Here is a 16993-nt window from a genome sequence, read left to right as displayed (position 1 = left end):
TTTGGTGGTTGTGATTTTCAAAAGATTCCTCTTCTCATAAAAGTGTGCCAATATTATGCATTATCACAATATTTGTGGCTCGTGACCAACAACTACACCATATTATTATTTTATTTAATAGTAGTACTATGGTAAGTTTTATCTTTCTGAGTATGTGAGCTTCATTTTTCACTAAAAATCTTTTATAGTAGTATTTTTTTTATCCATCTCTCCGATTTTTCACTATACGAAGGAGGAAAGTGGGACGGAGGGAGTATTTTTCATATATGAAGGTATATGCTTTTTGTTTTTTAAATTAACTCCTACATGAAGGAGAAAATTACAACTGAGGGCTCGAACTCGAGCCTTTTTAAATAATGTCTAAGCTCCTTGCCGCTAGGACAAAGGCCGTGGACATAGACGAAGGTATATGCAAGTATAGATAAACTGCTAAAAAGAATATTTTATTCTAAACTGTGTTCAAAGTAACAATATACTCCTACTTACGTTTGATACAATGTCAGTTTTGATTAGTGCAATTACTACAATGTATAGAGACTAGGGATATGTAATGATTTAAGTCGCATGTATTCAAAGGACAATGATCAATTTGAAATAAATGCTAGAATTAAGGATTGGAGGAAAAAATGAAGAGTAGATTCGTCTATATCTCATACACTAAGAAAAGTTATTGATTAATTTATAAAGGATGAAGTAGTCTAATCTAATCTAATGGAAAAGTTATTAGTCACTGAACTATGATGTCTTATGTTCGGTTTAATGATTTTTTTTTATGATCAAACACAATTCAGTTGATAAAATATTTTTATTTTATTCAATAAATTAAGAATTTGAATTATCACGAGGATAGATGGACCAAATAACACAAATACACGATTCATTCAAAGCAATCCAATGTTTTAGTTCGATACCCCTATTCAAATATAGCTTTCATACCAATCTTATTTTTCCCAAACTTTTTCTCAAACCCTAATTAATAACATTGACAGATTAGCAACTGCTAGTATGCAATAGAATGTGTTACAAATCATTAACATCTCTTGTATTGATAAATGATTTGAATGAAAAAGAATGAACAAAAAAGCATGGGACCCACGCGGTAAACAATTGTACGGACAATGTCTTTTTTATTGATTTCTTTATTTTTTAGTCACGTTATATTATTTTGTTATGATTATATTGTTTTCTACCAATAATGGTTGGTGGAAGTCAAGAAGAATTTCATGAGGTCAATTCAGGAAGAAATTGGGGAAATGACAAAATAAAGTGTAATTTCTAGACGGTGACCTATTTTATTTCTATTAAAACATGTCTAATGTTACGTTGTGTTTCTACCAAGATGTTAGCCAATATAATGAATACTTAATTTCATAATTAATGTCATCAATGAAGTGAATAAAGGTATGCGATATAGTGCCCAAACTTCAATCTATTAAGGGTCCAAAATTCTGTTTTGCATTAAGACCAATTCTATTCACAATTTGAGCCATTATGATGGCCAACTCCCCAAAATGTTTGGTAGTCCGAATATATTATCATATTGTGCGATCAATCAATCACGATAAACAAAAATAAGATATAGTATTGCATTTTTCTAAAAAATTGATACTCAATCTTGGGAAAGTTGTTTTAGTTTACTTATATTAATCAGGGATTCTTTAAACTAATCCCTTTACAATAAAAATTGAATCAAATACGAAAATCAAGAACAATGAACTAAAGTACTTTTTAAACCTAGATTCATTTTAGTCAAAAGTGTCAAACTAAACATCGTACTTTGCACTTTAATTTTGAAGCTCTACTCCGAATTACTAATAATAGATAATTGTAGCTGCATAGTGTGGAGAATAAGAAACAAATTAAATGTGCTTTGAATAAGTCTCAATTTCTAATTTTCTATAGTTGAATGAGTTTTAGGATTGACAAAAGTCAAATGATAAAATTATGGATGTATTTTTGACCTAGTCATTACATTGTTTTCTAATTCATTGGACCATTTTATCCACTTAATTTGGTTCTTTACGTGGATGCCAAAAACTTCACCAAAAAAAATCAGTGACATATTTCAGTTTTTATTTTATAAGATTGTACAAATTTACCAATTAAACCTAATATAAAGTGATCACCATTATTGAAAACCAAATCGGCTTGTTCGACAACTAGTTCAATCATTAATCGACGCGGTGATCAGTTTGAACATAATAACCTTTGAACACTTTAGCAATTATGAACCCGAAAAATCGACGGATTCGGTCATAAATAAGCTAACGATCGAATTGGTTTTAGATTTTTTACATAAATTATTTTTTTAAAAAAATAAAATAAGTTGAGTTTTATTACTAACATTCAGGCTGTAAATGCGAGCGAAAGTAATTATTATTGCAAATTTAAGTTTTATAAATTATATGTTCTTATGTTAAAAATATTTTGATAAAAATTTATTTATGTATTTGATATATTTGCAATCATTGTAAATTCATAAAATATTCACAGTTAATGTGAATAAGATGTAAGGTTTTTCACAATATTTTTTTTAATTATTTACTAAATTATTTATGTATTTTTCTATTTTATGGAGTAAATCGAATATAACAATAAATACCAACACCACTGTATGAAAAATAAATAAATTAGCCACACCTGAGGACAAATAACTGAAAAAGGCAAACGTGAGAAGACCAAAATACCCTGCTCTATACCGTGTGCGTCGCTGTCATGAAAATGTTTTAACTGTATTCCATTTCGGCGGCTCCATTTCAACACTTACTTTCTTCGCTGCTTCCTTTCACACACGCCCCCATTTTCCTCTCTGTTTTAACTATTTCCCCTCTTTTTTACTTTTTCCTTTTCTTCCTCGATTTCAACCTCCTCCGCCTCTATTGTTGCGAGTTTTCAATTGATTTTTGCTGAATTTGATCTGAGCTGCGCGAATCGCTGGATACTCTTTTGTGAATAGGGGAAGTGTTCTGTGGCTATTTTCGATCTGGACGCGGGTGTTTAGGGTTTTGTAATCAGTTGTCATGGCGGAGAGTCGGCGCTACGCGCTCAATGCTCAATTAGGTGAGGTTTCTTCTCTTTCGTGTGATTTACTTTGGATTTTTTTTGCTTTGATGTGATGTGAGTCACTACCTAATTGAGAATTAGGCGGAAGTTAGTTTGAAGTTGGAGATTAGGGGAATGTACTAATTAATTGTTTTTTGGCTTTCACAACGGGTTCTAGATGCTAATGCGTATGATTATGAAGATAAGCCTCTTTGTGTATTTAATACAATGCTGAGCTCGCAAAATATAGATGATGGAAAGTTGGTTATTATGGTTATTATCTTGATTTTGGATTATTTCTGAACAAGTTAAGTTCTCGAACTGAATCGTACAAGAAATAACTCTAGGTTTAAGATGCTATCATGAGATGGTATACGACTAAGCTTTTTTTTTTTATGTTAAATCCAACTTGGATGGAAGTCGTGGTAAAAAAGTAGGAGAATAAGCTTGAGATTCTGTTGTCAACGTTCCTTCCCGATTTAGAGCTTAGTGAAACACCTTTTGGGTTTATGCAAAGACCCTAACATGCTTGGAGTGGAATGCAACCTTTTATTCCCGATTTAGAACTTAGTGAATAGGTGTAAGGTGTGAAATGTATGATTGACAACTTTGTGAGTGGTAAGAAGAGTGTGGATTGTGGACAAAGCTATAAATAAGCTTCTGAGTGCTGAACCAATTAATGTAGAAGCACAATCTGGTGCATCCACTATCTTTAAATCATAATTGTGACTAATAAACCCTAACCAGGAATAAACCCCTAATTAGGGATTGGTGGATATAAACATGTTTTTGCAATTGATCTATACCTAAAGGTTTCAAATTGTCAGAAACTTAATTTTGTGTGCTAATCCTTGATATTTGCATAATTTTACCATCTTGAGGTGAAGTGTGTTGGTAAAAATAGTTAAATATGTAGCCTTGCATTTCTTATGGAATGGATAAGTTAATTCCTTACCTTTTCATTTCGAAAAATCATTTAGCTTGTTAAGTTGCTATTATTTTGCAGATATTGAGCAGATACTTCAGGAAGCTCAACATCGGTGGCTGCGGCCTGCTGAGATTTGTGAAATTCTTCAAAATTACAAGAAATTTCGTATTGCTCCAGAGCCTCCGAATAGACCCCCAAGTATGTCTTTGTAAAATCACATTCTTTTTTGTAGGATACCTATGGATACATTATTACTAATCTAGCTAATATGTTTATGGTAGAGACTAGAGATACAGAGGTGGGATTTAAAACCTTACTATTTTCAGTTATTTCATATCGTATAACTTATTTATTTGGATGTGATATCTTTTCGTAGATGGTTCTCTCTTTCTTTTTGACCGAAAGGTTCTGAGGTATTTTCGAAAAGATGGTCATAACTGGAGGAAGAAGAAAGATGGAAAAACAGTGAAGGAGGCTCATGAAAGGCTCAAGGTATATTTGTATATTCTCTGTTCTTTAACTTATGTGTTAGTCTATTACATGTCTAGATGATCTCCCTTGAAATTTTACAAGGTCTAAACTTTGGCATTTAAAACAATTTAAATCAGTAATTACTAGGATTTCACTGTCCCTGAAAGCTTTTATTGCCCAACCAAGATGACACATCTAGATGTTAAAATCTCTTCAGGCTGGAAGTGTTGATGTACTTCATTGCTATTATGCTCACGGGGAAGACAATGAAAATTTCCAACGACGTAGCTACTGGATGCTTGAAGAGTAAGCCTTACAAATACCAATGTATTTTGTTTTAACCAAATTCACTAATAGAGAAAAACTTATGATAATGATCCTGATCTTTATATTGTAGAAATTGATGTATTTCAATAATTTAGTGAAGACTGAGGCTTGAGATTATCAATTGCAGTTCTTTTGAAGTATTAGGCTTCTTTACTTTTATACTTTCATTTAGTTAAAAAATTGTATTTCAATGGACATTTGACGAATTGGACGTATATAATGTTTAAAAGTCTATCAAGTATTTGTACTATTTTTTCTCTCTTTGTTCATTAAGCTTCCTGTCACCAGAGTTATTTTTTGACTTTCTTTGTTTTTTCTTCCCTACTTATGCTGCTGTTTTCTGCTTCAGGGAACTTTCGCACATAGTTCTTGTCCACTACCGGGAGGTAAAGGTAATGATAATTCCTTATGCATTCTGGATTCCCCAGATATCTAAAGGCCAACTTCTAAGAGTATTGGATTAAAACAATGACAGTCTTAACTTGTATTGTAAGTTTTATATTATAAGTAATTTCAGGCATTTCGTACAAATACCACCCCAACTATGTTTTGTAAATGAAACCAGACTCGGCTAATCTTTCTCTATATTTGGTTCTTTATACTGCTATGATTATTCACATGTTGCTGTTTTTCTCAGAAATCTCTGACATTTGTTTCGTCACAGGGGAACAGAACAAATTACAGTCGCATTAGGGATGCTGATAGTACTCCGGTTAGTCGGCAAAGTGAAGCAGTATCTAATTCTGAGGTGGACAGCTCAGCAGCTTCTAGATTTCAATCATATGATTACCAAGGAGCTTCACCAATCACAGAAACAACAAGCCTTAACAGTACTCTGGCGTCTGATCTTGAAGATGCTGAATCAGGTGTTACTACTGGATAATTTTTTTTTATCATTTCATGATTTCTTATCGAGAATTCGATATTATTGAAGTATATTGTATGTTAACTATGCTTTTCATTTTGTTAATTTTTAAGCCACTATAAATACTATCTTCTTCAAAATCATGATAAAATATTTTTGATTGCAGCATACAGACACCAAACAAGTGCTGGATTCCAAACTATTCATGATTTGCAATCTCCTATAGTATCAACAACAAATGCCGATCCTATTCCTTTCCACCCAATTCCTGTATCAAGTAATGATTAAATGCCTGTGTTTATTTTATATTTTCATTTATTCTTCCACATGACTGGTCCGATTTCGTAAAGTCACTTTGGTGTTTTAAGCAGTTATGGTTAATTAGTTTGGAGTGTTTACATATCATAAAACTCTCGGGTGATGTTAGATCTGATTTTTATTATCATGTAACTCTTCCAGTGAAAATAATAATAATAATAATAATGGGAAATAGTGAAAGATTATACAGGTTTATTTGACTACTAAGTCAATCAGCTATACTGCATGGGTATGACAGTTTAGATTAATGTTCTTAAAGGTTCTTTTCGGATTTAGTAACATTTTACCGGTATTGATAGGCAACTACCAGGGGCACTCATCAACTATTTCTGATATGAGTTTTGGATCCATCACACAAGGAGAAGAAAACAGATCTCCCATGAATAGTGGTTTGACGTATGATTTTCAGCAAGATATTGGATTCCCGTCTTGGGGAAATGTAGCTGGTAGTGCTAGTTATCAATCTCTAGATTTTCAGCTATCACTTCCTTCTACCCAAGCAAATGCAATGAGCATGATGCCTGGACAAGATAATGAACTCCTCAACCATGTTTTTACCGGTGAATTCAAGAAGCAGCAGGAGTTCATGAACCATTCTGATAGCATGGGAGAGTGGCAGGTATCTTATGTTTGAAACAATTCAATGCATGTTTTGCTAGCAACATTTACAACCACCAGTGTAGCATATAGATACACAAAAGTAGAGCATGACCGAACTACACGTGACAGTGATGAGGAGAGTTTGTAATTCTTCTATTTTCTTGTTGTCCAATGTGGTTAAGTTAGGTATTCGGTGAGGAAGTGAGAGAGACATTGCAAGTTTCTTCTTTCATGGATAAAGATAGGTTTTCTTATTGAACTAGAAATCATTCAAAAATACTAAAGTAGTTGCTGCCTCAGTAGTGTGGTACCTTCTAATGCCTGCATTCGTTGTAGATATCTTATAGGCGTTTAATTGATTGAAAGTTACATATTCACTTATTTGAATGAAGATTTGGGGAAATTTTTCAGGAGCTTTGGATATAAATTCCTTTTATATCCTGGATTTTTAACTACTTCAGTAACTTGAGCTATCTGTCGAACCCTTTCAATTTTGTGGGCCCTTGCTTTGTTCTAATCTTGGTCCCTTAACATGTTCTAATATCTATATGCAACTAAAGCAATAAAGTAACTTTTATTCTAAATGCTAAGCTATTGTCATAGTTGCACAAGTTTGTTTAAAGTGACTATACTTGGAATATTCTCGACTATAGATATGGGGAGTGCTTCCCTTAAAAAAGTACGGAATGGTTCTTCTATGCATCTGTTTGATAGATACTGAATGTAATCTCTGGTTTACCTAAACAACCATATTTCCTTTACTTTTGTGCCAACATTTTGAATGACTCAACATTAATTATAGTTATCATGAGAATGGTGATGCAGTTGTGGTGTGTCAAAATGAGTAGTTATGGATTTTTTGTGTCCTCTCAGGATTATAGTTATGGATTATTTTGTAACCTGTGCACTCATCTCACTGAATTACTTTATGAAAAAAATCCATTATTACTTTCTGATTCTGAGATCTAACAGGCTACAGATCGTGGATCATTGCACATGTCAGATTGGTCCATTGACCAGAAGCCTGATGGTAATAACCTGAATATAGGGCATAACCCCAACCAACCAGCTCCGAGACAGCCTCTGTTGCATGATCTTGCTACCAAACTGAATGATGCTAAAGAAGTGGAACTGTCGGACTCAATGGCAGTCCATAGTGCGTACCTAACTGATCAACATAGACGACATTTGGAAAATGATCTTCAAGATCAGGCTTTGAATTCTGGCAGAAATTCTCTTAAATCAGGACCTGGCGGAAACTTCAATACAGGGGACGAAGCCAATTATCCGTCCCTGCGACAGCCTCTATTAGATGGTGTTATGCGAGAAGGTCTGAAAAAGCTAGACAGCTTTGATCGTTGGATTAGTAAAGAGCTTGATGATGTCACTGAGTCAACTATGCAGCCAGGTTCCGGGGTTTACTGGGAGACGGTTGGTGGAGGAGATGGAGACGATTCTGGTATCTCCACTCAAGTGCCATCAGACAACTATGTTCTCAGCCCTTCCCTTGCTCAAGATCAGCTCTTTAGCATTGTTGACTTCTCGCCAAATTGGGCGTATTCTGGTTCAGAAATTAAGGTATATAAAATTTTACCTTTTCTATTTCTCTACTTGTGATTGTTCTAGAATATGAAGTTGATGCTTATACCAGAGAAAACAATATTTTTTTTTTATTTTCATGATAGGTGCTTGTTATGGGGAGATTCCTGAGGAACCAAGAGGCAGAGAATTATAAATGGGCTTGCATGTTTGGTGAACTTGAGGTTCATGCAGAGATTGTAGGAGAGGGCGTTCTTCGATGCCTTACACCTTTACATGAGCCTGGAAGGGTCCCCTTCTATATCACATGCTGCAATAGATTAGCATGCAGTGAAGTGCGAGAATTTGAATTCCGGGCTGCGACTGTTGAAGATGTGGACTCTGATGAAACTCGCCTGTACATGAGATTTGGAAAGCTGCTATCTCTTGGATCAGACACACCTCAAATCTCTCTCCAGAGCATTGATGATGAAACCTCTCAGTTATTTAGTAAAATCAGTGCCTTGCTGAAAGACGATACTGAGTGGGACGAGTTCTCATCTGATAACGTAAAGGATCAGCTACTAGAAAAGCTTTTAAAGGAGAAGTTGCATAATTGGCTTATCCAAAAGATTGCTGAAGGTGGGAAAGGTCCTAGTGTACTAGATTCAGAAGGCCTAGGTGTATTGCATTTTGCGGCTGCTTTAGGTTATGACTGGGCTATACCGCCAACAATAGCTGCTGGAGTCAGTGTTAATTTTCGTGATGTAAATGGATGGACTGCACTTCACTGGGCAGCATATTACGGAAGGTGACTTCTTGAACCTTGTTTTTGTTGCCTGTGTGATTTTTTATTCTTCTATGGATGACATACACATATACACAATTTTTGGGTGCACTAAGAATGTCGTTTTTGATTATATGCATATATACACACAAGTTTTTCCCTTACTAAATCACTCGAAACTGACATTTAGCTTCTAAGAATCTTTAATATGGTTGCCAATAAATCTACTGACTTATTTATCTATCGCTCTCACTACTTGTAATCATAGAGAGCACACAGTGGCCTTCCTCATATCCTTTGGTGCGTCACCTGGAGCATTGACGGACCCAACTCCAATACATCCTTCAGGAGAAACTCCTGCAGACCTTGCAGCTAGCAATGGACACAAAGGTATTGCTGGTTATCTCGCAGAATCTTCATTGAGCTCCCACCTATCATCACTCGACTTGAAAGATTCAAGGCAGAGTGACAGTATAGAGAAAGTGGTGGAAACAGTGTCCGAGAGGATTGCAACTCCAGTTGGGGCCGGTGATTTGCCCCATGGACTTTCAATGAAGGATTCTTTGGCTGCTGTACGTAATGCAACTCAAGCTGCAGCTCGCATACATCAAGTCTTTCGAGTACAGTCGTTTCAAAGAAAACAGTTAAAGGAGTATGGTGATAAAGAATATGGAATATCAGATGAACGTGCCCTTTCGCTTTTAGCTCTGAAGAACAAGAAGGCAGGACACCGTGATGAACCAGTTCATTCTGCTGCAGTTCGGATACAAAATAAATTCCGCAGTTGGAAAGGCAGAAAAGACTTTCTACAGATTAGGCAGCAGATCATTAAAATTCAGGTATTGGGTCATTGCATTCTATTCTTCCACTGCATGTCTTTCTCCAGCGACTGAATGCTAAAATTCTAACTTTTGTCTCTTGTACAAAAGGCTCATGTGAGAGGACACCAGGTGAGAAAGAACTATAAAAAGATAATCTGGTCAGTTGGAATCTTAGATAAGGTCATTTTGCGGTGGAGGAGGAAAGGAAGAGGGCTGAGTGGATTCAAGCCCGAAGCAAATGCTGTCGCTAGCAGTAGCATGATTGAACCAGAAACAAAAGAAGATGACTATGATTTCCTAAAGGAGGGTCGGAAACAGACAGAGGAGAGACTGAACAAGGCCCTTGCTAGGGTGAAATCAATGGTTCAGTACCCAGAAGCCCGGGATCAGTATCGGAGGTTGCTTAACGTTGTCTCAGACATGCAGGAAAAAAAGGCACGTAATTCCGCATTCAACAATTGCTTATATTATCTATTTTTCATCGTAAATAAATTCATTGCATACTCTGGTAGATCATTTTGGTCTGTATGCGTTACTTAGGCTGAGGTAAGTATATCCATTAGTTCTGCATCCCTTCTATGCCAATGATCATTGTATCGGGTTGGCTTGCTCACTAGATCACCTGGCCTTTTCTTGCTGTGACTCACTGACGATATTCAACAAGTAGGGATTACAAGAAAAGGAAACTCTACATTCATTCATCTCATGAATTTTGATGTCCACATAACTCTACTAGCTATATTCCTCTTTATAATCCCGTGATAGGGATAGAGCCCATTACATACACGACACGCATATTTGTTGACGTGACATGTTATGTTGATCGTGTTTGGTGTGATCCAGGCTGCACAGGAAAGGATGTTGAACAATCTGGAAATTGATTTTGATGAAGATTTAATAGATTTTGAAGCTTTGTTGGACGATGACAGCTTCATGCCGATAGAATAGAGATGGTAAATTGTGTGACTAGATTGCCTTGTAAATTTGACATACTAATCGATTTAATCGTACAGTTTGTCAAGAATAGAAAGAATTACTGATAGGGTTGGGGTTGGTAATTAGTGTGTGAAACAACTTGGGTCGTTTCTTCTTGTGAAATTAGTAGTACTAATATGACATTTCAACTTTCTTCTCTTTTTGTACTAGATTTGGTATAGTTTCTTTTAACTAGTAACCATATCCATTAAATCGTGTTTACAGTAAGTTTACAGTTACAATATCCTTTAAGTCGTTTTACATTACGTTTTACAGTATTTTTTTTTACATTTTCCACAAACGTAAAATAAAGTTAAGTTCATAAGTGGACTTTGCACTACAAATCATTGTTCTATTTCAAACTTGTGTTCTTTTTCTAATTCATTTGACGAAAAGTGTAAATATGCTTATATACGTGTAGCACTATTATTGTTAAAAGATGATGTAATAGCTAACGTAAGATGTTCATATGAAATATATATACTACTCCCTCCGTCCCAGATAATTTGATCCAGTATTCTTTTGTTAAATATGCTTACATACATACATGTACTAGTACTCTCTCCGTCCCAGATAATTTGACCCAATATTCCATTTCGATCTGTCCTAGATAATTTGACTCATTTTACTTTTTACCATTTTTGGCAGTGGATCTCATATTCCACTAACTCATTACTACTCACATTTTAGTATAAAGAGTGAATTACATAAATGGTACCTGATCTTTCACTTTCGCACGTAAATGGTACCTGATCTTTATTTTATATCGTTTTTGGTACCTATAAATCACATTTTTGGTACCTGATGCAATTTTCTTCCCAATTGCCCTTTAAACAAATATATGTTTCCATTTATGTCATAAAGGGTATTTTGGGCAAACATAAAATTAGTACCAAAAGTGATATTATAATATCTTCTCTCATTCTCCTAATTCTTTATACTATTATTATTAATCAATATTAATATAATATTGATTGTTAATATTATACTTAAATATAATTATAGTTATAATTATATCTAATTATTATTGTTATAATACTAAAAATTTTCAATTGATTTAATTACTTTAAATAATTAATTTAATTAAGTATTTTTTTTTATATTATGAATGCAATTAGATGTATGTATAAACCACTAAAAAGAAAGAAGAAAAAAGAAGAAAGAAGAAACATAAACTAAGGAGAAAAAAGATAAAAGAAAGGAAGATAAAATACTAAAAAGAAAGAAGAAAATGAAGAAAAAAGAAAGAAGAAGAAACTAAAGAAGAAAAAGAGAAATAAGAAAGAAGAAAAAATAATCACATATTTGGTACCTAGGGTTATTTTTGTCACTGGGTACCAAAAACAATATAAAATAAAGATCTGGTACCATTTATGTGCAAAAGTGAAAGATCAGGTACCATTTATATAGTTCACTCTATTATAAAATTAATATATAAAAGTAGGATCCACATTCCACTAACTTTTTCAACTCACTTTTCATTACATTTCTTAAAACCCGTGCCTGGTCAAAATTGGGCAAGTTATCCGGGACGGAGGGAGTACTATTTTGGCTAAACGATGATGTATTAGCTAACGTAATTTATCACATTTTTAGGTTCAAAATTCAAATTATTGGAGCGTTATCATTTACACTAACTAAATAAGAATATGATAAAATTTTAAAATATATACTGTGAACAATTTCTTAGAGAATTCATCATAGTTCGTATTTGAATTTAGTATACTACTCCCTCCGTTCCACGGTAATAGAAACATTTCATTTTGCGTACTCATTTTAAAAAAAATAGTTATAAATAATTAAAGTGGAGAAAAAGTAAAGTAAAAGAGAGAATATTGTAGATAAGACTCTTCTCTACATTATTCTCTCTCTTACTACTCTATCTTCACTTTAACCATTTAATACATAATTTTTTCACAACAAGTGCAGAAAATGAAATGCCTCTATTATTGTGGAACAAAGAGAGTATTTTGTAACAAATTCATTGTTATTTTGCGGATAATTTATTTCAGTTCGTAGTCTATATATTATAATTGAGGTTTTTACATACTACCCCATACCATAAACCGGTTCTCCACTGTCCATGTTGACCACAATAAATTATTGCCGTACATACTATTCGTCCACGAAAAAAAGTTCAATTTTCTCACTACGGAAACTTTCTTAAAACTAATAATGTGAGTCCTACTTTAAACTAACACTACTTCAATAATGTGTTCTATTAATCTTTTATTTTATCAATTGCATATTAAAAATTGTCTCGAGTGTGGTCCTGTACTAGTATTATTTTTCATATATGAAAGGACTAATATATGAAACTATGATGCAACCACTTTTTATTTGTCTGGCCCATTACACAACATATCTTCTTGGTTTTGGGTCCATCAAGCGTTATATAATTCAAATTCATGATACATTACATTTTGGAGATAGAGGGTAAAAGTTAAGACAATAATTCATTTTAAATGTTCGAATTGATATTTTCTTTAATTAAATAATTCAAACTAGTAAAACAAAATTACATCATGAGAAGAACACTGCATAAGTACTGCAATTAAAACAAGTGAACATATGGGACAATGATAGTAACTTGTCCCTCCGTCCGCCATTAGAAATCTCATTCCTTGGAGGCACGGTTTTAATAAATGTTAAGAAAAGTGGATAGAAAAAAGTTAGTGGAATAGGGGTCCCACTTGTATATATTAATTTTAAATAAAATGTGAGTGAAATGAGTTAGGTTAAGGTTGAACCCTATTACCATTTATGGTAAAAGTGAACCGGGACTCCTATTCGCAGACGGACTAAAATAGAAAAACGGGACTCCTATTCTCGGACGGAGGGAGTAGAAAGTAGTATTATATTAATTAGAGTATAATCCTCTTTTGGTCCTTAACATATGACCGATTTATGATTTTGGTCAAGAACATTCACTTTTCAAAAAGTAAGTCCAAAACAAATGAAAACGTTCTCGAATAGGTCCCTTTTTGACGGTTCCGTCAATTCTCGACGGTCAACCGTCAACTAGCGAAAATTTGACCCGATTAGCTTATTTTAATTACTTTAGCAAATTGATTTTTTTTTAATATTTTCGGATTTTACATTTTTAAATCCTAAATGAAAATAGTGAAAATACTCTAATATTAAACACAAAATCCAACACTCAATTCATTCAAATTTCTCCCCCCTTTTCTCCCGCTCCTTCTTCTTCTTCCTCCCCAAGAACCGTAATTATTTTTCTCCATCTCTGCAACAACCAAACGCCTTCGAACATGGGCCGTTCGACGTGTAGTCGGAACTTCGTCGACGTCGACAGCGACCGCGACCGCGTTCGTGACTTCGGAGACCTCCAATTTAGCTACGTTTTCTGCTATTGTAAGAAGACGGTGGCGCTCCGTATTGTCACCGCACAAGGCAAACCGTCGAGAGGGAAGCTTAATTTACTTCGTATGTGAGAGGAAGGAATGCAATTTCTTCAAGTGGTGCGAGCCAAATCGTGATGTCGAAGCTCGGGCCTCTTCTTCGTCAACCTCAGTCGGTGGTACCGATTTTGAGGAGCTGGCAACCTCAAATCGTGCTTAATTTTACCGAAATTAAGAAAAAAAAATCCAGAAATTAGTGAATGTTTTGAGCTTTGTTCTTAGTTTTGTTGTTGTTGCAACACTTTTGTGTATATTCAAGTAATTTGATGTAGTGTTTGCAAAGTGAATCGTATTTGAATTTTGAAGTAGATAAGTAATTTGAAGTTGTTGTTGTTGTAACACTGTTGTTCGTATTTGAATTTTGAAGTGAATCGTTCATAATCTTCTTAGAAAAATCGCCAGAAAGCTCTAATTGGACAATCCTAAAATATAAGACAAAGTAGTCCTTCATATAAATTTTTTACTTCCATTTGGTCCTGAACATTTACGCACACCAATTGCAGACATACAGGTACAAAATTTTGTAAGTGATGTTGGTTTCATATGTTATGGGATTGTTTCTTCGTATCTGATTGTTTTTTCGTCAACTATGTCAATAAACTGACATCAAATTGAACCTATAAATGGACAACAAAATACAATACAAAGTGGTCATTCATATTCTTTTTTTACTTCGAATTGGTCCTGAACATTTACACGATCAAAAAGCCATCGACATAAGGTACTGCATAAAAAACAACAGAATCTTATTGTCATAAGCCATTTGCACCTGATACACGCTAAAAAACAACTACAATTACATCCACAAAAAAATATTGTCGTCCACTGAAGGACTAGGGTTTATTTTTCGACTTGCTTCCTCGTCGTCTTCAACTTCTGGAATCGGAGAACAACGGACTTCTGGAACCGGAGGAGAAGAACTAGGGTTTGAACCCACAACATCCGACGAAGCCGACGCTCCTTGTTCGTCAGACGGACATCCTTCTGTCGTCTTCCTCTTTCTCGAGTATGCGTGTTTCACTTCACCGAGACCGTCGGCATGATGGAACAACGAGTTGGGCATAACCCAACTCATGACAACTAACAATAATCGGTCGGAATCGGGCTTCTTGGTCGGAATCGAAGCTAGGGTTCTTAGGAGAGGGGCGCGAAAGAAGATAGAAAAGAGAGTGACGTTTCGTGTTTTTCAGACTTAGAAAATTTTGGAAGAATGGAGGGTTTTAATTTTGGAAGAAATAGGAGATTTGTTTTTTTTTTAATTTCAAAATCTAATATTCAATTATTTAGTAAAATAATTAACATAATACTAACCAACTAATAATCTCAGATTAAGTCCAAGTTGGTCAAATTTTTGCTAAATGACTGTTGACCGTCAAGAATTAACGGTTCCGTAAAAATGGATGCAAACGATACTATTTTTCATTTGTTTTAAACTTACTTATTGAAAAGTGAATGTTTTAGACCAAAATCATAAATCGGGCATATGTTAAGGACCGAAATAGTACTATACTCTATTAATTATTCAATGTTCAAATACATCCCATAGTATTTTAATCAACTGTCAAACTCAATACTATACTTAGCTGTATCAACTAGTTTGATATCATATCTCCAAATCAACAACACAAGTGATGGTAGTAGTTGGTTGATATATTTTTCACATAATTAATTAGCAAAAGCAGTTTCAATTTCTAATAATTGTATATTACTATTCCATGCACATTCATCAAACCAGTACATTATTATATTAATAATCTCACTAAACAAAATTTTTGAAACACTTAAGTGGACAAAAACAGTTGGGAAAATTGAGATTGAAATATGGAGTATACTATTTAAAGAGTGGAGTCTTGTAGAAGTTATCTTAATCAGTGTCATTAGTCTAATTTAATCAAAGAGCAAGAGTCTTAAGTGTCAATTCAAAATGAATTGAAATGTTGATTAGTCCGATTGTATATTTAAAAAATAGATATTAATAATCATGAAGATTAAGTTTAGATGATTTTGGGTTCACCATTGCCATATATATCATGCGTCCCATAATTTGTCGTGTACTATTACCAATATCATTGTTTAAATAATATTGTAATGTAATAAATAATGGTCTCATTGCGAATTCAAATTTTATCAATATTTTTAAATGTGTGTTCCTAGTTGTGAAAACGGTATTCTTTTGGTTTGGATTAAATTCAAATACTTTGGTTTGGTTTATATTTTTAAAAATCAAACAATTCAAACCTAACCCGTAAAGCATTTTTATTAAAACATTCAAAAATCAAATTGTATTTTCAAACTATAAAGTAAAGTATGCATACACCTAAATGTATAACATTATAATTTATGTAGGAAATATAGATGATCATGGTTGAAACGCTAAAGATATGATGAAATTAGCATAGATTTGAGTGGCCCTACACACTTTTCTTAATGGCTTTCAAATAGGGTTGTTGGTCTCACGTTTGATCTGTTAATCAAAATGAAATTGGCTTCATATTTATTTTTGAAATAGTTAATAAAAAGCATAAAATAAGATTAAACATTATTCATTTCTTTCCTAACCTTTTTTGTCTTTAGTAGTTTGAAGTTTAATAATTAGGCACTCACAGCGCACCACATTTTTGGTCCGGACCCCGATGAGGCCCGAGTCCCGCCACAAGGTGGTGCATTGCACGTGACCAAATCAGGCTGCAGATCGTGCTTGGGGCCGCAGCTGTGTTTCGATGCTAGGCTTGGACCGCAACTTTTTCCTTTTGTTTTTTATTTTGCTCTTATTTCTTTTCATTTTTTTTTCGTTTTTGTTTTATTTGTTCGCAGTTTTATTTCATAAATTTTATTTATGATAAAAACAGACTCGCATCGATTAAACATGCATTAATGTATACAAGTAATGATAAGTTTCTACAAGCAATTCGCAGTTTATGA

At 34.0% G+C, this 16993-nt stretch overlaps 1 protein-coding gene across 1 annotated transcript; it reads left to right on the top strand.

Moving 5' to 3' along the window:
- The first annotated feature begins 2767 nt into the window (after positions 1–2767).
- On the top strand, positions 2768–10865 carry LOC125213299 (calmodulin-binding transcription activator 3-like). The gene is made up of 13 exons (XM_048113761.2): positions 2768–3060; positions 4049–4168; positions 4347–4462; positions 4659–4747; positions 5118–5160; positions 5433–5634; positions 5800–5910; positions 6251–6570; positions 7524–8129; positions 8237–8880; positions 9125–9695; positions 9786–10112; positions 10521–10865. The coding sequence occupies exons 1-13, from the start codon at positions 3021–3023 to the stop codon at positions 10623–10625; spliced, it is 3294 nt and encodes a 1097-aa protein (XP_047969718.1). The 5' UTR covers positions 2768–3020; the 3' UTR covers positions 10626–10865.
- The last annotated feature ends 6128 nt before the right edge of the window (positions 10866–16993 follow it).

The sequence above is a fragment of the Salvia hispanica genome, chromosome 3, assembly GCF_029641045.1.
Source record: "Salvia hispanica isolate PSC_SH4W2 chromosome 3, Shi_PSC_v1, whole genome shotgun sequence".
NCBI lineage: Eukaryota > Viridiplantae > Streptophyta > Magnoliopsida > Lamiales > Lamiaceae > Salvia > Salvia hispanica.
The sequence above is the reverse complement of the archived record's forward strand: the minus strand, read 5'-3'. Positions and strand labels throughout refer to the sequence as shown.

Coding starts and splice junctions, on each gene's coding strand:
- LOC125213299 (XM_048113761.2), top strand. CDS start 3,021: ATGGCGGAGAGTCGGCGCTACGCGCTCAATGCTCAATTAG. Junction 4,463..4,658: donor AGGCTCATGAAAGGCTCAAG/GTATATTTGTAT, acceptor AAATCTCTTCAG/GCTGGAAGTGTTGATGTACT. Junction 5,635..5,799: donor TCTTGAAGATGCTGAATCAG/GTGTTACTACTG, acceptor TTTTGATTGCAG/CATACAGACACCAAACAAGT.